This window comes from Epinephelus lanceolatus, chromosome 1 (genome assembly GCF_041903045.1).
Source record: "Epinephelus lanceolatus isolate andai-2023 chromosome 1, ASM4190304v1, whole genome shotgun sequence".
Classification (NCBI taxonomy): domain Eukaryota; kingdom Metazoa; phylum Chordata; class Actinopteri; order Perciformes; family Serranidae; genus Epinephelus; species Epinephelus lanceolatus.
This window is the reverse complement of record NC_135734.1, coordinates 6,338,762-6,360,796: the sequence shown is the minus strand read 5'-3', so window position 1 is coordinate 6,360,796 and position 22,035 is coordinate 6,338,762. Positions and strand designations below refer to the sequence as shown.

Here is a 22,035-nt window from a genome sequence, read left to right as displayed (position 1 = left end):
AGGAGAAACACAGATTTATAAAAAACAAACTGCTTTATTCCATGATTTTACTGGTTTAAATCACCTGGTCTGTTTGTTTTGGAAAATAAGAGAACTCTGAGGATAATCTGGCTCCCTGTAAAAACCTCCTGAACAATGAACACAAGGAATTCTAAACTTAAGTTTCAGCTCTTGGAATTTGCAGTCCTCACCGCTAGATACTACTAGGGGCTTATTAATACTCCACATTAGATACTGATACAGTGGAGTACGGAGCCTTCTGAACATTCACTTGATTCATTTAATCCGTATTTGTGCACGTTATCTGAAAGCCTGCAGATACAGATGAAACAGAGCAGTACCACTGGAGTTCGTGGAAGCAACCGTTGGAGATGACAAAGAAATTCAAATGTTGGTACATAAACAATCAGTAACATAGTGAAAAGCATTTTCCGTCCACATGTTGTGATGTATATAATGGCTGCACTGACCACTGCTTTCTATAATGCTGCCTCTGTTTATAGGTACAATATTACAACCTCCTTCTTTGTTGAATGAAACTTTTAACTCTGCCCTCTAGGGCCATCTCTTGGTCGTATCTATGCCATCGTAAAGGAACCATGGAAGTATGAGGGTAGTGATGTTCACAAGCGCATCTATTTTCGTACGTAAAGGGAGTATAATTGAGCCTTAATTCTCCCATAATCTTACACACCAGACCTTCTATAATTTGCATTTTGTAACATGATGCAATGTGATCTGTGTATGTGAGAAGGGTGGTCTGTGTGAACATGACAGACATAAATCAGTCAGATGTACCTGATAAATAAAACACGTGTTTATTTACACAAATATTTTCAAATACTAGTCTTCTACATAAGGACATAAAAATATATACAGTGATGTAGGGATTCAAACTGCTCCGTTCTCAGGTCAATGTATACATGTTCTGATTTATTTGCATTTTTCAGGTTTGGAAATGAAAAAGAAAAAAAAAATGCGTATGTACAGCAGGGTCTAAAACTTACACTTTCAAACTCTGGCACTAAAACACAGGGAAAACTCTACCCTTCAAGTGCTATGCAACAATTCAGCTCCAGTATTTCCCTCAACATGTTGGTGAAGGCCAGTAAGCTGTCTTACTCATCACAAAGCTTCCCCATGTCACTACACAAGAGAACTTTCCTCCAATACTAACAGCACTTCAGTCACCTGCAGAGGATTATTCTATCATGTTGTCATCTTTTTTTCACTAGATCCCACATTGTCAACCTGCAATACAGTATCTCCATGAGTAACTCCCACTAAACAAAACTAGGTTTGGTCAGTCTCTTCTTCCAACCAACTGAGTAAACTTTGGTTATGTCTTGAAGTAATTCAAGAAAAGCCACTTGAAGTAATTCAAGGAACTGGAAAGCAGCACGTTTGAGAAACCATTTCTTTTGAGAACCTGAATGAACCTTACCTGGCTTCTTAAGAGATCATAGTACAAGACTAGAGTCGATCAAACCACTTGATGGTGATGAACCTTATCCAGCAGTCCAGAACATTTCAGTACAAAACTAATTAATAACGGATGACTTGACGGAGAGTCGCATATCAAAAGAAGACTGGTGATCCGGTTTGGTAAGAAAGGCAAGACAAAACTACTCAGGCAGAGAAAGTGTTGAAGTGTCATTGTGTTCACATATACCTGGAGCACTGAACAGCACCAAACACTTCCAAAATGCTGTGATCTGGAGGGTGTTTAGACTCATCTGGGGAGGTAAATTAAGTGTCATCAGGTCTTGTTTTTGATGATGCTGCAGTAGTAAACTATACAGGATGTGCTCCTTTTGGTCCTGATAGCCAACATCTTTCTTTTGCCTTCTGCTGATGTACATATTGACCACTGCCTTCACAATCCAAACTAAACACACACGGGGGGGGGGGGGGGCTGTTGAGGCCCCGAATCAGCCCTGGATGACAATTGCTCTCTGACTCATCACACACAAACACACACCCCTTTGTATTCACTACGGCTTGTGGGAAAATGAAAGGAATACCTGTATATTTCAGTTACACAGAACATTCATTTCAGATGTCAGGTTAACAAGTTCATTCAAGGAGGAAAAGGAACGGAAAAACATCGTTCTCTTCTTAGACGATGGCGTCCTTCAGCCAGAAGGTGGGTGAGGCGCGGTCACACTGAGTTATGTTGGATGTGGTGAGGGCTGGTAGAGTGGCACCTGTCTAGTTTCCCCCTCCCCAGGCTGGGTGGTGATGGGGAGGGAGAGCCTGGGGAGAGGGGGTAGGGGGGGTGAATGTGGGGTGGGGTGTCACTGCGGGGCACCAGCAGCAGCGGGCACCGGGGCGCTCAGGACATTGGTGGCAGCAGACAGGACCGGCGAGCCAGTGAGAGGGCCCAGGGCAGTGGACGCTGGCAAGGCAGAGATACCTGAGGAAAGGAGAGCCACAGAGACAGTTGGAAAACTGATCCAAAACACTGTGTTCAGTCACCAAACAAACATGCAAAGAGGGTGTGGTTAACTGGGGCTGGGCTTTTAATTACACTTACCACACCAGACACTGCCAATCTAACTGACCCCATTAAAGTCACGTCAATATATTTAATACATGTCAACTTCAGACAGACTGTCAACTACTCATCAACCTCAACATTCAATACTAGTTGTATGTCACCCTATGTAGAAACAAAGCACCACTGCATGAAGCTTCACTCTGCATTGTTCCACCTGGCATTTTTTTGATGATGTGAATGACCATGAGTGCCCTCTATGTGAAGCTCTGCTGAGACCACAGAAAAATAATGGACGTAGCTACCGTGACGTCACCCTCTTGTTTTTAAGTCTCGAGTTCTACCTTTCAACCATTGCCGTCTTGGAATTTATAAAAAAATATATATAAATATATATAAATATAATTAAAATCGATACTTGGCACTGTGTGACAATACAAACCAGGAAACAGCTCTGCAAAAATTGAAGGATGTTTTTACAACAACTTTAATGTTAGCCTTTGTTCTTACTTCTCAATCAGTGGCTTTAATAATCTGATTAAACAGAGCAAATATTCCAAACCTGTCTAACCACTTGTGAGCACTTTGTTGTAAAGCTCTGCTCCAAGATCTCAATACGTAGGTAGAATAAAAACATGGGATCAGCGGGCAGTATAACAATTTAATGATGTGTGCGTGTGTTCTCACCAGTGATCATGCTGGCTGTGCTAACAGCCGTGTTCCCACTGGGCAGGTTGGCTGATCCGGCCACACGAGACTGATCTTTCACGATGGGGACTGCAGCAACAAAAAAAGAAAATCAATTATTTATTTTTTCATTACTATTACAGATTGTGATTTCATTCTTGCTAACAAAAATACACTGGCCATTTATGAGGGCTTACAGAAGTAAGGGTGATCCATGGCCTCGCGGGCTGTCAGCCGGGCCTGGTGGTCATAGCGCAGCAGCTTGTCCAGGAAATCCAAAGCCTCAGGGCTGACCAGGTGCTGGTTCTCACTGTGGACAAACCGCTCCCACCGCTTACGAGAATGCCTGAGGGCAAGAGACACATTTAAGACTACAAGTATCTGATTAGACTTTTTTGTGAAATTGTCTGTCATAATTAGTAAATACATTATTGAGTTATGGCCAAAAGGTGTTTTGAGAGGTCACATTGACCTTTGACCACCAAAATCTTATCAGTTTATCCTTGAGTCAAGGAGTCAAAAGTCCTGGAGAGGCTGCATAAGGTCTCCAGCCATGCCTGTTGCCAGCGCAGAGGCATAAAAATAGCATTTGACAATTTACAAGAAGAAAGTGTACCGTGGACACAGACAGAAAGTTCAATGATCACAACCACAGAGCGGCATGCATAAAGCAGAGATGAACTTAAGCTGTTACATTTAAAATACTGTAATTTGGGCCAGTTTTTGGGTTCACTATTGATAGTATGTAGATCTTTTTCCCCAACATAAGTGCTGAGGACAGTTACAAAATAAAAGCCTGCATACCAAAGACCCTATTATCATCATGTGATAATGGTAACCGCTCTCACCTTCCCAGAATGTCGTTAAAGCGAGGTTCCAGTTCAATATTGTACTTGTCAATGTAGTCGTAGAGGTCCTCAGTACCCAGAACCTTGGCTATTCTCACCAACTACAGTAGCACAAACAAGGAACACACAATTTGTCAGCTCTGTAAGACAGAATTTAACCCTTTCAGACACAAATCTACTCAAACCCAGACAAGTCAGCTATAGAAAATACTGGCCAGTGACCACTCAAATGAGATCTGTGGCCAGAAAAGCCATTCCATGTCATGTGAATACTATTAAAAAAAGCAACCACAGTAATCATGGAAATCATAGCTTGACATACGTGTAGCTGCTTCTCAGCCCATAGCCTTCCAATAAAGAGAATTGTGTTGTGCTGCCTTAACAGTAAAGTAGCTGTGGACAGCTAGTAGGAGAATTTGGCCCTGTCAGCCAACCTTGCTTTGTGTTTACCTGGTCATAGTTGTCATGGCCATGGAAGAAGGGCTCCTTCCTGAAGATCATGCTCGCCAACATACAGCCCAAGCTCCACATATCCAGACTGTAGTCATACATCTGAAACATACACACAAAACACACACAGTTCAAGTCTCAAATGGAGCACAGATAGAATGAAAGCAAAGACCAACCAGATACAATTTAAATGAGCACTGATGTATCATGAAGAACAAAAAGATACATTAACAATGCAGTTCGTCTCTGGCAATCAGAAACAAGCATGTAAGCTTGTTTGAGCCTTCAACTGCAGCAGGGATAGTTCAGGTAGTGTGGTTCTGTTGACACCCAAGAAGATGTGGTGCATATCAATAGGGTTGAGCTGAATAATCAGACAAAGTATCCAGAACAGATAATGTTCTTTTTACAAGTATGAGTACCATCCAAGTAAAATGTGCCAATACCCGTACTTATGATGAAGGAAAATCCTCATTTGGTTAGCTGTGTTCAGTCTCTTAATCTTGTGATCATAAATGATCTGAAGCTCAATCTTGAGCTTGTTCTATAAATAGATTTATACTTAGAAATAAGTAAAGCAAGTTCTGATCAACCCATGTCAATATCAGGTTTTAATAACTACTTCTGGTTGATCCCATCCATTCTTAATTTAAACCCCACCCACTTCCAAATTAAACCCACCCATTCAGAGTACAGATAAAGAAATGGTTGAACAGACACAGACAGAGATAATGATGTACTCACCCACCCCTACATATCACAAAGATTAACTTTATCCAGTGTTTCCCCAACACAGAGCTGCCTGTGGTACACTGACACAGATTTGTTATGGCTGCATGATAATCATAAATGATCTGATTCTGATATCTTTAATCAACTCATAAAGGTGTGTCTTCACGTGCACAGGTAGAGGATCAGGACTGTTACAAATATTGTTCAAAATGTTTCTAATGCTGTGTTCAGATGGTTATTATTACCTGAACATTACCATCCATGAGGTAACATCAAATCCATTGAGACAGCAATAATTAACTGTATATCATCATCAATAATATAAGAATGATACTTTTAAGTGATCCGTTATGGATCAAGCAAGACTACTTTGCATTTTTTTCCGTTCACCTCACAATGGCAGGACAATCATACAGTTTGTAGACATTCACCAAGTAAGAACTACACTGGCTGAACTAATGTATTTTTAGACAGATGGTAAACAAGCAAATGAACAGTTAACTAGCAGCAGGTATATCATGGTAGCATATATGACCACAGGGCTGCTGCTTCCAAAAGCTTTGGAAGGTTGAATACTTTTTCACTAAAAGATTAAACAGTTATGGTTGTGTAATTTGTACGGGATTTTTTTTTTTAAGCCCATATGATGTGGAAGGCAGTTGGCCCCCAGGTATTTTCACATTATCGAATCTGGCCCTCACTCAAAAAAAGTCTGGACACCCCTAACCTAAAGCATACAAGCCCACAGCTGTACCTGATAGTCCACCAGGAGCTCAGGTCCTTTAAAGTAGCGGGAGGCGACTCTGACGTTGTACTCCTGTCCTGGGTGGTAAAACTCGGCCAGACCCCAGTCAATAAGGCGCAACTGTGGACAAAGAAAAGAATAAGTTGGCAACTACAAGCAGATGGTGCATTTATTACTGTTTAATGCAGTAAAGTGAACAGAGTTACTTATTTGTCACACATTACTGAATTGAGTACACAATGGGAAAAAGGAAGAGAAGTAGAGACATAGCAGCCAAACAAAAAGCTACATAACAGCAATAATCATTGTCTTGTGGCTAAGGTTGGAGACAGTGACTGACGGGGTCACTCACCTTGCGGTGTTCATGATCAATCATCACATTATGTGGCTTCACATCTCTATGCATGATTCCCATGCTGTGGCAGTAGTCCAGGGCCTACACACAAGGGCAAAGACACTTTGTTATTCATTGGTCACGCAACTTTTTTCTTACCAGTAATTCCAAAATCGCAACAGATTACAACAAGATGGTGCCAACACACACAATGTTGATGGCCTCAACAGAATCAGACTACACGAGAACTTGTTTAAGGACATAATACCTTGCCACCCGCAGGACATTTAGAGGTTAGAGATGATGAGTTTAGAGGCAGCTGAATCGGACTCACCTTGAGGATCTCGTACATGTAGAATCGGATGTCATAGTCTGTCAGGGTCTGGTACAGTTGCTGGAGACCAAAACAATGTCATTAGTGGGAAAACATGAATAATTTGACTACTAAATATCATCGATAAAATCTATTTGCATTGAAGGTTTGTTTAATGTATATAACTGTATATGGTGCACTGTGTTTCACACAGCTGATTTTTACTGTAACACAAGATGCTTATGCTGTGGACAGGTGCTTTGAAGGTGACACCTCAAAAGACAAGATGTGATTTGATTGCAAAATGAAGAGACAGAAAATGATGCACAGTGTCCTCAGTTTGGGATCACTTCAAGCTGAAACAAAACGAGAACTCTGTACAGTGCATCTACTGTAAAACTAAACTAGTCTACCAAAACAGCACAGCATCAATGCTTCAGCGTCTTAAAAGAAAGCATCCAGTCTGTGGAGCTGATCCGCAAAAAGGTCCAATTAATGTTAGCATTTAATGTAAATCAATATGATTGCTCATTGAGATGAAGGCTCATGAAGAATGTATGATGGTTAAATATGCCAATTTTCAAACAGCTCTGTGTCGTTGCAATGTGGGCAGTAATGTTAAATGCAAATGAACAACGCTCAGCCCACTCTGGTCTGCAAGCACCTGGAGCTGCCCGCTCATCCCCTAGATGACACGAAATGTGGGGACCCCTGCCGGCAGATGAGTGGGCAGCCCCAGGCAGCTCGTAGAGAAGACAAACACCTTTGATCTGAACAAACTGCACAAACTGCCCACACTGTGGTGACACAGAGTTGGTTTAAATTCATCAGTTTCCCTTGTAAGAACGTAAACCAATATGGTGGCTGGTTAGCCTTCCAGAAATTGACTGCAGCATTTTATTTTCTGTCGCAAAACTAAGCTAACTTAGGTAGCCAATTTGTGAAAGCCTGGGCTTTCACAGGCAGCATGCTTTCATGGATCATGCATCACTCACATAAACCTGTGGAAATGTGCCAGTGATTGAGGATAGAACCAGAAGATGGTCAACTTTCTGGCACCGAAGACATAGCACTGGACTTTCATATTCCTCCATCACATACACACACGTGTACAGAAGAACGACGAGTATGCCAAGAAAGGAGGTTTCTATAATCTTACACAACAACGTTTTATAGAGGACAGAAAAAAGTTTAGTTCCTACCTTAAAGTCCGTGTTGTTAACATGCTCAAAGACCAAGGCGGGTGTCCGGGACTGGGGGGGGGGGGGGGGGGGGGGACGACATAAAGGTTGTGTATTTAATGTGTTGCAGTCTTAACCAACGATATCTACCAGCAGGCGCAGTTCATTTTATCTGTTTGACTAAAACAGCAACACAGTTAAAAAGGTATGGCCCTGTACAACTCTGTACAAACTAATCAGGCAGCCACTAACTAGAGTGAACTACAGCTACAACTAACCAACCAACTTTCACCATCTATTCATTGGTTTATATTCTATTAATCAGCCCCTAAACTCAAGTTGCCAGAGCTCAAGTGATGTCTTAAAACTGTTGTTTGTCTGAGCAGCAATCAAAGGGTATTTTAAAGTGCATTTAAATAACAATGATGCAAATAGAGGAAAGCAGAAAATTTTAAAGTGTTCTAACTTCATGACTGCTTTGCGTTTATCGGTTTTGAGCATGTTCAGCAATTTCTCTTTAGTCAATTGGTTAATCAAGTCATTGTTTAAGCATTTTAAATGTGTATAAAACGGTGCTTCCTAAAACAGAGCTCTCCCCAGGATCTTTTATTACAATGGGGGAAGATGAAAAGTCTAGGTTTACAACTAAGGATAATAAATTGCAAGTCTATCAACTGTCTTTACAACTTATTGTATAGTTTGTTATTGGTAGAAGATTGTAAAAAAAAGTCCTTAAAAAGTTCTCAGTCCAAAGTGAAGTCTTTTAATGTTTTGTTTATCAACTATCCAATCCCCAAGATATTTAAATCAAAATGATATCTAACAAAGAGTAACAGAAAAAAACACATACATTTAACAAGCTACAGCAATACATTTTTGACATTTTTACTTAAAGAACCACTGAATTATTAAAACCATAGATTGGCTAATTGTTTTGGCTCAGAGCACATGTGAATTCAAGATTTATTTGCTGATCGTTTCGTTGCTGTAGGACTGCACGATAATGGCCAAAATGTTTATTATGTTTATCAATATTGAGATCAGGATTATTTACCACAATTATTCATTGTTTTAAGGATGAAAAAGTTTTAAATGATAGAGCACTGCTTTCACTTCCATGTTGTGCTACATTCCTGCTAATGCACTATTCTTTGCATCAAAATAAAGCTGGTCCTTATTTAAAGTGCATCTCAAAATGTAAATTTAATTGTACCAAAAAGTTTCACCAAAAATGAAATCAACAGAGCACTGCTTTCATATTCACCTTGTTCCTGTTAATTAAAGGAGCTATATGTAAGAAATCTAAAGCAAATAGTCGTAAAATCATCCTAATATGTCACAGAGACTAAGGAATAATGTTCATATAACATACTGATCTCACCGACAACAATAGTACAGCCAGAATATTCACATTTAAAAAAATGTTTTACAGTCCGCAAATCATGTTTATGTTTTGAATTTGTGTTTTGGCCTATTACGTTTTGCCACCCACTGCCGTCTACCAGTCACGCAGTCAGTAGAGTCTCAGCATCGGTTACAGTTACGACTGAGCTAAAGCAGCATGGCAAGCAGCATTAGCAGTGTCCCAGTACATAGCATTACCAGCCAGCTTCTCCTCAGCTGTATCCCGGTAGCAGCGTTAGCAGCAGAGAAGCCGGACTTGCTCCAACAGTCCGCTGGTAAAGCACATCCGTCTTATCTCGTCATAAACTAAAGTCATATTATTTTGTGCGACGGACTCTTCATATAATAACATAACAATATACTATTTATCGTGTTATACGGTGAAACGTTTCACCTTATAACATGATGACTATTGTTTACAAGACAGCATGTCATTTCTGTCTCTACATGGTCACACCTTTACAATCCTCCTCTGCTCTCTGTAACGCACACGGCGGAGTTCGGCCCCGGTGTGTGCACATACACAGACAGGCAGGTGAGCGCACACACACAGACAGACAGGTGAGCGCTCACACACAGACAGACAGGTGAGCGCACACAGACAGACAGACAGGTGAGCACACACAGAGACAGACAGGTGAGCACACACACGAGCGTGGCTCGGGCCGCATTTTTCTGACCGACAATTATAAACGGCACAATGGAGCCTGTGTTGCATTCAGATGTTGTCACATAAATAACAAATTCCAGCACTGGAATAGACTGTAACGCAACACAGCAGCATGTCAAGTGGGCCGAACCCGAACCGAATCCGAGCAAATTTTTAGATTTTTCTCAGCACTGTCAGCTGTTCATTTCATTTGTGTTAGTGGAATTATTAATCAGACTCTTCCACATTCACGCCAACCACAAGTCTCTGTGATGCTTAATACTTAAAACCAGTCCAATATTAATATACAGTAGACTACGAACAGTTTATGATACAGTTAAAATGGCCAAAGACGTGAATAATTGCATTGCAGGACGATTCAAGGTTAGCCCCTAAAGTTTCTGCTTGTGCTCCTAAAATTTTCTAAAAGGTTAGTCTGGAGCCCTGCATAGTGAAGCCTACTTGTGTACTTGTAATTGAAATTGTGTCTATTAAGCCATGTTTAATATGTGTTTTGAATCCACTAAACTTTATAGCACTTCACAGAAACCCTGCTGCCGACTAGTATTTTGAAGGTGTAACTGCAGAGTGATACAGACACACCACCACATAAGTATAAATGCTCACAACAGTGAAGGCCATGTGCGTAGGCTGCGGTGTAGGCTTTGCATAGAGCTGACGAACAAGTATAAATCCGCCTCACCAAATCTTGCATCAAAATAAGACTTAACATAAGGGTCTTCTTAATAATAACATCTAAAATAAAAAAATTGCCTCTGAAATGTGGGGCACAATGAACCTTGCCAATTATCAGACAGAAATGATAGCAATTCCCTTTTAACTTAATAAAACAACATCTAATTTATAATTCCATTTCAGCTGAAATGAGAGGCATTTTGTACCGTGCAGTACAAATATAAACCCTGCATATTATCTGACAACAACTCACATCCAGTTAACAAATAATATAACTTCTCAAAAAAGATAATTTGCTGCAGAATTCATTTTCTAGATCAAAGTACTGCCAAACCGCGCTGGTTTGGCGAGAGGACATCTCACCAATTTCCCACCGTGCTGTTTTTAAAACTCCAGTCTATTCAAGCATTACCACGGGGAAGGGGACTGCTGTCTGACAGCTCTGTAGCCCCCACTAGTGGTGGGCAGCTGCATGACAGTTAAGTGACCTTGAACATGAATAAAACATTAACTGGTTTAACCGACTAATATTTCTAGTGCCAACTAGCGAGGGGCGGACGTTTCATCGTTTAGACGGCTAATCGTGCTAATCCCTGGTTATGAATGTCTAAATTGATGCTAGAACAGGGATTAGGGGTAGCGGTCCAGTAACGTTAGAGACATTATTCTGCAGGGCCTTCATCAATCACCATACTGTGGATTGTGGTGTTTTTTCAGGTGGATTAACAAGTTTGTTGTGTTGCTTTGTGGCACAGACATTTTGCACTCTTTGCATTTGAATTGTTCGCACCCATGTCCAAACAACACATGATGATGGTTGATGACAAATAATTTTGGTATTGTCTGTCTGTAGTTTCAACATTCAGTACAGTTTTTCACAGGTTGAGCTCCAGGGTGCATGCCAGCCCTTCAAAAGTGGAGGCTGCTAGTACAGGGAGCGCTTAGTTTGATACAAAGCAAAGTTTTCTATGAGCTAAGCACACATTTTAAACATCAATATTGCAGTTGATCATGTTCATTAAATTGCTGGAAACTCGTGATTAATATTTGATTGACTGTGCAGCCCTACAGTGCAGTTACCCTTTAAAGCAGAAATATGCTTTGGAGACAGGTGTTCTGGAGTTTCTTTCTCCTTTTCCACAACTGCACACCCCCATTTCATTAATTCACTAATTCAGTCAACCATCAGTCAATAGTAAATGCAAAGAAACACAAGATGACCCCCTGCTTTTGTCCCTGGGTGTGAAAGTTGTGTTTCAGAAGCCGCAGTCATTTTTAATTCCAAAGTGAATCTAATTTGCCTAATCTTCGTGTTTCATGAGATGCACTAAAGGGAAATTTACGTCCTACTTCAGTTGATGACTTCACTTTCTCTGGTTTCATAGTGTCTGGGACTTGGTGACAGTAAAGGAATAATGAGCTTTTGAGGATCACCCAACTGAGAAAAAACTCTGGCTTTTGTTCTTCCCAACAGTTTGACATGCAATTCTTAAGTACCATGACGCAAATGCATGACAATAGTAGCTGCAAGGTACGACTGCAAGTGTCTGAAATTAACTTTGACTCGCCAGTTACAGGGACTCACCAGCCAAGCATATTTTATATCGGCAAGTGATAGTTTTGTTTATATCAAACATGCATATCTTTACAGGCCAAAATGTATGCATATTGGGCGTAAATTCAGTCAAATAATTTCAAAAGTGATCACAGCAGTACTTGGGGACTTGTTGAACATTATTATGGGGTTTGCTGATGACGTGATGAACTTTTAAACCTGTCAATGTAGAAAATAATGGGATATTGTTATAATTTCAGTACCTAATCATTAAAATGTTGTAGTGAAGAGACAAGAAAGTAATGCCATGTATTTAACAAAGAAAAACAAGAAAAAAAACACTCCTGTTTTAAACAACCTTTTTAGCTATTTGAAAATCAATAACTGAGTTCACAAGGTGAAGTTAAATGCACCAAGGTCAGCTATGTCAGCTTTGTATGGCTTTGCCATATAACAGACAGTAAATGAACATTATAAACATTGCTGCTGTTTATAAAGCGCGGCCAACATGTATGTGTCACACTAGAGACTGACGCTGTTATGTTACATGTCACACGTGTCACGCCTCATTTGATTCCCTAATGCCAGGATGCTGTGTAAAAATCACACACTGGAGCAGCATGATGTCGCCGTTGTTTGGTTCTATGTATATATTAAAAAAAAAAAAGTAAAGGTGGCATTAAGAAGGGACTTCATAGTGGCTCTATGGCATGATTTCTGTTTAGAAAGGGCTACAGATAGACAGCAGAGAACAACAGTAGCATTTGGCGCTTGGCGGCTGTTAATTTCGGACTGTGGGCACAACGTACGTAAAGTGGATCAAACTATCATCTGCTGAGCAGAGGCTTATAGATTTTATTGGAGTATCATTTGTCATCAAAGTAGTTATAGGTTCAAGTCAGTCTTGAAAACAATAAAATAAAAAAACAACAATAATTTCTTAAAGCTCAAAGCTGAAATCTTAATTGGAAACAGGTTTGAAACCATGATGGCACACTATCTCATAATTAGTGATGTTCCGATCTTTTTTTTTTTGTCCCAGATCCCAATCCGAGTTAATTAATATTGAGAATCTTCCCATACGGAGCCCTGATCTGATATTTCTATTTTCTTAGATAATACAGCCGCACAGTGCCTGTACGCTTGACAACTGAATAAGTCTGCAATGCATTAAGAAAAAAAAATCCCTGCATCCAAACTGTTCCTTCGGAGTTTCTTTTGTTTGTTTGTTTTTTTACAAAATAAAAAGTATACAATAACAAACCCTCCCCTTTTGGCCTTGTCATTGTCTCAGAGGAATTTCTCTGTCCCTTTAAGAGGGTATGCTCAAGTGTTTTGTTGCTTTGGTGCAGCCTGTGTCTGAGCCACCTGTATCAGCTGTGTTCTGTTGAGTGTTTATTTTCATCATCTGGACTTCTATGCAGGAATAATTAAGAAATTAATCTTATTGGCTTTTTGGTCGTGGGGCTTTTGTTGATTTCGCAGTGGCCTGGTGAGTGTGGTTGTCATCAGCCCTACACCACTGTCCGCCTCTCCCGTCTCCCCCCGAGCAGGGCAGGGAAACACCATGCGCCATAGATGACAAACAAGCAGTTTCTCACACTGAGCTCAAATGAAAGGAGTACTAACAACTTTACTTTAGTAAACAACAGCGTTTCCCCTACCATTATATTGGGGGGGGGGGGCACCACGAAAAACTGAATAACATATATAAACAGTGTTATTCTGCCTTTTGCTTTATGACATGTAGTGTTTCGCCACAGGTGGGGCTCAGCCCCTGCTCGTGTGCAGGAGCTCAGCAGATTTCAGGAGAGACAAGCAGAGGAGAGTTGATGACAGCTGCACTCATTGCATTGCTGTGCATGAAAGCTTCATGGGTATATATATTAAAAAAAAAATACCAGCTGACGTAAAACAAGGGATAGGCTCTGGCTCTATATAGCTCAGTAGCCGATCCCAACCAGTTAAAAAATGCCTTGATCGGCTCTGATACCGATCTTTGAGACATCCCAAATCATAACATATTCAGTGTTGTGCTGTTCTTTGGAGAGAGCCCTGAAATTGGAATACAAGGCTATGTAACTGCTTAGACACATTTATCTAACTTACAGCCATAGTTGGCCAAGTACTTACAGACACATACTTCCCAAGCAAAATCGATAAGCTTGCACAGGTGGTGGGCTCGCCACGCTATTGATACAGTAATGATATTTCAGAATCCCCAACATACAAGTTGTTTTCACACAATATAAATTGTCATCAGGAAAATGTGGCCAATATGGCCTGACTGTACTCATAACCAAAGTATCAAGTGTTCTTGTCAATCAATATACTATACTTACTACAGGGTCTTTCACGATATCGATGAGGGAGATTATGTTAGGACCTCCACGTAGGTTCTCCAAAATCTTGATCTCACGCTTGATTTTCTTTTTCTTCACGGGCTAAAGGGAAAAGGAGGAGGCAGAGGTTGGCAGATGGGATTAAAGCATTAAATCATTCAATCAGAGCCACTGACTTGATCCAAGCCCCCGTCTCTGTGTAGATTTACCTTAAGTATCTTCACAACCACCTTCTCATTATTGGTGATGTTGATTGCCTCAAACACTTCACTGTACTTGCCACGCCCTAGTTTACGCACCAACTGGAAGTCATCCTGGTTTCTGTGAAGGAAAAAAAAGACACCGTGACCAGACATTAGCTGGGTTGAAGAGTTGTCAAGCAGCATGCTGCATATGTTGTGTAATGACTGACAAGGTATTTACCCCCACTCAACCACATGGGACTCATAGTCCCAGTACTCCCTGGGCCGGTGAGTGTTGACCTCGGTATACACTCGGGCCCGGCTCGGCACGGGTCCTGACATGTCCGACAGCTTGGCAGAGATGGTGGGGCGACCTCACTGCAGCAGAGGATGGTTGAAATAAAGGGAGGATGGGTGGGTGGGAGGGAGGGAGGAAGAGGAGGGAAGGTAGGGGTTGAGGGAGTTGATCCCAACAGGGCAAGGGGTTTGGGGGGGGGGGCTTTGCCTGAGGACGGGGGGAGGGGCCACCAGGGGCACGGTGGGATAGCTAAAGAGGACAGTGACAGAGAAAATTAAGGATAAGAGAAATTAGATTCCTGATTGATACTGATGCATCACAGATGTCTGCTGTGTCTCTGTCAATCAATTTAAAAGGACATGGCTCCAGCCCACAGAGTCACAGATCCTTAAGACTCTGAGTTGTTGTCCACAACTGTGGTTAATGCATGGTCTATACTGACCGATGTGTCCCTGGTCAAGCTTTGTGTGCCAGAAAATGACGTAATCACCCCTTTTGCAGCGGTCTTAAATGCTCCAAAAGTTGTCGCAGCCCTTGGTCTTGCACCTTTAAATTTTTGTTACCAGGCGTCCTTTGAGGGACGACTGACTGAGTAGGTTCACATCAGGGATAGACCGATATGGATTTTTTAGGGCCGATGCCGATACCGATTTTTTTCCATCATCCTTAGCCGATGACCGATTATGGACTGCCGATTTTCTTGAGCCGATATTTGGGGCCGATACTGCTTTTGCTCCCTCACTTTACATCAAAAAAATGACACCATGATAACAAATATTACAGGTCTCAAGTTTAAAATAAGAAACATTTATTGAACACTAAAAAATACTAAAACAAGATGGAAAGTTGAGGTAGAACAGGTAGAATAGTATTATTATTATGATTATTATACATTCAAATAAAAAAAAAAAAAAAGAGTTCAGTGCTCTTAAATCTTCCAGTAATGTCTTTATATAATAAACAAATATTTAAGCTGAAGCATAAATAAAACAACAACTACTGTACACAGTAGGATTCGCTGCATGTGCGCTGCAGGGTCTTCCGGCAACACAGAGCTGCCCGTGGATGCCTATCTGTAAATCATGCCAGGGAAAATAAATCCGCGAACCCACGCGCATATCGGCCGATGCCGATACAAGTAAAAAACTCAAATATCGGCCCGATATATCGGCTGGCCGATGTATCGGTCTATCCTTAGTTCACATGTACAGACATATTGAATGATCTTTAATAAAAAAAACTCTTCATTGAGAGACCACAGGGACAGTCAAATGGCCTTAACTTCTTGGAAAGAAATAGCAACCAAATTGGGGAAAGAAGAGGCTTTAAGCTGCAAGTGGAAGAACATGAGAGATCACTGTAAAAGCTACACAAATACATTTTTGGCAGTATGTGGGGGTAGCCTAGTATTCCAATAACTTTCTGCCGGTGATGCTCATTGACTTCTTGCTTGTGCAGGAAATACTTTGTTTGTATAGCGCCTTAGTTTTTAGAGCACACTGCAATGAGCATTGCATTGGCCATTAATGCCTCTGTGCATGTTTGTAGCTGGTGCACAACTACAGAGGCCCTGGCCACCTTGTCTCGCACAAATATGAATAAAGCTTAAGATGGAGCATCAGATCAACAGGCAGATTGTTGCAGCATACAAAGGCACTGTGTCAGGCTGTTGTAGTGAGGAGGGAGTTGATTCTGAAGCTCACAAAAGTGCTCTAACCTTCACCTATGGTCATGAGCTCTGGGTGGTGACCAGATAAAAGAAATTAAAATGGGTCCAGCTCCAGCTGTACATTTTGAACATCACCATAGATTCCCAAAAGTACTGACAGCCTGTTGAATTACTAGGGCAGGGATATGCTGTGTAATTATTGATCTCATTCCAACAGACAAATCCATTCTTTAAATGACACCACTGACAGACCCACCAGAGCAACTCAACAATTAAATCTATTTCCATCCGAGGTCAAGTAAGGAACAATGAACAATGGAAACCTTTTCATATATATGTGAAATAGTGACCTGCATACACTAAGCCAAGTTGGTCCTTGGCGCTAATGCCGGCTAACTACGCTGCTGACGAATCAGAAATGTGCAACAACATTTTTCCCGATATATATATATATACACACATACACACACACATATGTTAAAAAAAGTCAGAGACTGTATTGTATGAAGCTTCTGTGAGCTGTAAATTTACCACTCCTACACAGAGAGCAGAAGGCAACATTATCTCAGAGCCTGACGGGCCAAGGCTTCTCTTCCTCCAGGCATCTGTCTCACTCAGACTCCCCCCTGGGTCTGGGTCTGCAGCTGCCTGTACCTTAGAGCAGCATTAAACCAAGGAGAGCTCACTCTAATGCTAAATCTGGGGACCCAAACGTCCTCAGAGGTACACTGCATACTGACTGACAGAAGAAAAAAAACAGACTGGTGGACTTGAAGACTCTCAGTGTCTGACTGATGATTCAAATCTTCAGCTTTCAGGGGGCGGCCCTACATTCAGTTACCTGTTCAAGAACACCAAGATAAAACCAATGCAGTCTAACATTTCTGCAATAAATCCTACCTTCAATAGGTTAGCATGTTCAATTTTTGTTGAAACTTATTCTGAAAGGCAATTCTATTATTTTACAATTCCATTTGAATCAATGATGGATGCTTGATAGCAAAAACACCTCTGTGTAATTCAAATTCAATTCAAAATTCGACAGCACCACAAACTACAGCCTCCAATATTATCATACAATTGAATGAGAGCCTCTCTAACACAGTTCCAACAAAAAGTGAACAAAATAATCTTTGTAAAGCAGTTTCCTCCAAATAGAATTTACTTAGGCCGGCTATCCGGGTATATTAACGACCACTAGAGTATATGTGGTCACCCACTTTCGCAATTTTTTTTTTTTTTTTGCTTTGTCCAAGAACACAGCCATCCTGATCAATTAACAACTGAACCATCTTCCCTCGCTCTATCCCTCCTGTACCCTTCTGCTGCGGTGGATAGGGCAGAAGCACCAGTGTTGTCTCCAAGTCTGTTCCTACCTCGAAAAGTGTTTCCCTCCTCTTAAAATAATGCTTCCTTTAGTGCCCCCTTCTGTGGTTAGCATTACTATTAACATTTGATTCACATTTACGCTGGGGGAAACACCAATGGGGGAAAAGGCTTTGACACAACACCAGTTTGTGATCTGCTGCAATAGTTTCACAATGTCTATTTTCTCTGCCAGCTAATCTGACAAGTAAACACACTGATAATCTAAACGATATAAAGGACATGTTATACTTGATATAAATGATACAATTATGATTAATAATAAAATACACATCCCATGGTTGCCAACCATTTTGATTTCCCGCCCCTCTCCCTACTGTTCTCCTGGAGTATTAGACCATTTATGTGCTGGAAAGTATTGCCAGCCCTTTCCACCAGCTTTTACCACAGGTATATTTAAGACCTATGGGAAATAGTGATGTAGGTAGAGTTTATTGCAGCACTGACCAGGCTGCATTAGTCTTAATTAGGTGGCCCTAATAAACTAGCATGCAGCTAATCGTACGCTTGGCCAACACGACACCAATGACATTTGACAAGAACACGACTTTCATAAGACAGAACCGAGAGTCAACCCAATGTGGCTTTCTACCCAGGCGCAAGAATATGAGGCTCTGTGGGGCCAATGAGTTAAATATTGAGACGTTTGTTACGCCAGATGTTAACTTTGCCAGGTTACCCGCCAGCGTTAGTAATGTTAACTTAACCATCTTATTTCCAGTTCAACTTGACACAAAGGTTTACGTTACATGCGCAATTTTTGTCGTTCTGTAGGTCGTTTGCCTCGTAGCGTTTGCTATGCTAGCTGATAACAGCCGATTCGCACTGTAGCTAATGTTACTTTACTGAACTACACATTGTTTGCTGTTGATTGACATTATAAATTAGGCTATCCCCATAACGGACAAGTCTTTGGTTAACCAACGATAACTAACAACCCACCGTTACCCCGAATCAACAAATAACGTGAATACATCGATGACACGGACTGATTTGGCAATATATCCTGAGTCTTCTTCTTCCGGTAGGAAAAGCAAGGACGTAATTGATCATCAGGTGTACGTTAACGTTGATAACGGAATACTTTATGATTATAATCCCCAAAAGACCCCGTCTTGCACCGTGAATGAAAACCTTCCCCGAATCAACACCACAATTCAGCATTCATTCAAGTCAGCTAGCTAGCTAACGTTAAACCTATCAGCAATACATTTAATCGAAACCTAGGTTCCCCACAGTCGTCTTAAATCAAAAGGCACCAGGATGGGTGCAAAACTTATGTAGACAGGCTTCGCTAAATTCAACGTTATTCTTAAATTGACGTTACACATTTAACGTTACTCACTCAAAATTGTACGACATCCATAATGTTAATTTTGCGTCGACATTCGCTCGTAGACTGAGGTGTAAACGCTGTATGGAGTTTACAAATTTGTTCGGGCAGTGGCTTAACTTGCTATATTTTCAGATAACTTATTAGTTAGCTAGACCACCCAACTGGAATGGCTTTCGGTGTGAGCAGAAGGTGCTGGTAACTTATCGGCTCTAGGCGGGCCCAAATAGCTAGCCCGCTAACCTTAGCATGGCTAACGTGAACGCTCGTTGCTTCCCACAGACAATAGGAATCTGCATTATCAAATGTAGACAAACACTGGAGTGGATATTTACCCCCTTGGTCAATTCGACGACCGAAATGCTTCCCAGTAAGCTGAGTTTCGTCAAGCCAACGGTCCTCGCCTCCCTCCGTCGCCGGTGTGTCTGTGCCAGTGTGTGATTTCTGCTGTATCAGAGACAATATGGCTGACCACCGCCACCTAACAGTTACGTCTCCGAGTACTGCAATGGGGGCCATGGAGGGACAATCTATTGCACATTCGCCGAACAATGCGATCCACTAAATTGTTGCTGTCATCTTGGCATAGCTGAACTCCAGCACACTGACCATGTTGTTATGGTCAAACTGTGGAGTATTCTTGAATGGCCAGGCTAATCATCAAACCCTTATTCAACTACCCCCACCCCCCATGATTTACAGCCAAGTATTAAATAAATGACTATTTAAGCAGTGGTGGATGAAGTAGGCCTACCTGTGCCACATTTGAGTAGAGGTAGCCTACACATGAAAGTACAGATATCTTAGGGACTGTTAGGTGGTGCAAAGAGGAGGGGGACGTGTCAAATATTTTTTAAGCACTGGGGAGTGACTTCTGTTTTTGTTTTTTGTTTGTTTTTTGTTATTGTTGTTTTTTTGGCTTAGGAGAGGGGCATTCAACTTTAAATGGCTGTAATTTGTATTTATTTTACCACTGATTTTTAGACATGTTTTCTTTCAAAATTGCCAAAGTTACACAATTTATCATAAAATAAATTGATAAATCATACATTTCTGATGGTCCTTGAACACATGTTAGACAAATGTTCTGTCAGAAAAAAGGAGAGCTTAAAATAGTCACATTTCATCAATTAATTTTATTTTGTCTCATTTAGAATTTGGCCAAAAATAAACGGTTTCCACAGACTAACCAGCATGCATTTCAAGAGTGAAAAACTGAGACTTTTGTCAGCTCCAGGATTTTGTTTTGAACTTTTAACTTTAAAACATCAAAGGTTAAGTTTTTTGAAGCCACCCCTCCTCTGATAAGTCCCTTACCATAAAATGACTTATGTAGAAGTTAAAGTTACTTGTTAGAATATTTCTTGAGTAAAAGTCTTAAAGTATCTGATATTTGCTGTACTTAAGTATCAAAAGTCATTTGTTAGGATATTAAGTATCAAACTTAAAATTACAAGTAAATGCAGTTAATAAAAAAAGCAAGTGGTCAGAATTTTGAGAATTAAAAAGTTTATTTCTTCTTAACATGTACACTCCCTTAAAAATAGAGCCTTTCATTACACTTGAAGAAAAACAAGATCCTTTTCACAACTGAAAGGATTGAAAGCACAAATAGTTCCTTCTCTCCCATTCCTTCATTTATCCATCCATCTCTCCCTCCCTTCCTTTAGTTTACATAAATAACTAAGATGCTTTGGTGAAATTCATTAGAGTAAAAATATCCATTTTATTCAGGAACTGTAGTGGCGTAAAATTGAAATGTGACAGAAATATAAAAATTCAAATAAAGCAGATACTCCCAAAAAAGTATTATTACGTGGTTACATTACCTCACTGTATTTAAGTTTATGTTAATATGTCCCATTACTTTACATGTAAGTGGCCTAAAACGGAGGTACTACGTACAGTACTAAAACGGCTACAATTCCGAGATTGTACATCAGACACAAGCCAAGCATCAGCCACCACTACTGACCACTAAGCCTGTGTTAGAGTGGAACAGAAGGGAATTTAAAGGAATACTTAACTCATAAAATAATCACTTGTAAATCAATTAGTCATGTCGTGTTACCTTAAATTTGTGAAAAAAAAACTTTGTTCCTCACATCTCAGCGAACATATTGATGTATATATTTACTGGGGGCCACGTTTTACAACAGCAAAACCATATAGACCCAATCACAGTGTTTATTTACAATAACTTCTGAGAAGAAAATCCACATACATTAAATCAAACAGCACTGAGCAAACTCTGCCTCAATTAGCCTAGTTTTTAGCCTCCTTAAAAGGTCCACCAAAAATATATATCACTTTAAGTGTACACTATATGTAGAATATTTCACTGCTTTACCTTGACATTAGACAGCCTTTTAAGCAAGCTCCATAAACAAAAACAGTGATTTAACAGAACACTGAGTTGCTGATCTACCATGGTGTCAGTCGGTTAGTGTGTAAGGTAAAGCAGAGCAGATGTTCAAATATAGCGTACACTTTCACTGATATTGATTGGTTCATTGGCTAAAATATTTTTTGCTGCAACCCCGTCCACAACAGTACATTGCTTAGTTTCTGTGCTGGTGGATTTGGTTAATCAAAGATGATAGCAGAGTAACAAAGTGTATAAAATAAACTCAAAAGAAACATCAGATAGATCGGACCAAAGTGTTCGCGGAGTGGGTCTCGCCTTTAAGCCCCCACAGGAAGTAGCAACGGCACCGAAACAGTGACTTCATAA

General features: G+C 40.6%; 1 protein-coding gene and 1 non-coding gene across 2 annotated transcripts; both read right to left on the bottom strand.

Moving 5' to 3' along the window:
• Positions 1 to 795: 795 nt before the first annotated feature.
• On the bottom strand, positions 796 to 19,795 carry LOC117256848 (casein kinase II subunit alpha). Its single transcript, XM_033626573.2, has 13 exons — positions 19,637 to 19,795; positions 14,857 to 15,162; positions 14,643 to 14,754; positions 14,434 to 14,535; positions 7,809 to 7,859; positions 6,628 to 6,687; positions 6,312 to 6,395; positions 5,969 to 6,079; positions 4,483 to 4,584; positions 4,033 to 4,133; positions 3,382 to 3,530; positions 3,185 to 3,274; positions 796 to 2,416 (listed from the first exon to the last, which is right to left on the bottom strand). The coding sequence occupies exons 2-13, from the start codon at positions 14,955 to 14,957 to the stop codon at positions 2,298 to 2,300; spliced, it is 1,182 nt and encodes a 393-aa protein (XP_033482464.1). The 5' UTR covers positions 14,958 to 15,162; positions 19,637 to 19,795; the 3' UTR covers positions 796 to 2,297.
• On the bottom strand, positions 7,614 to 7,750 carry LOC117257582 (small nucleolar RNA SNORA57). Its single transcript, XR_004501718.1, has one exon. It is a non-coding gene; the product is annotated as a small nucleolar RNA SNORA57 (small nucleolar RNA).
• Positions 19,796 to 22,035: the final 2,240 nt, after the last annotated feature.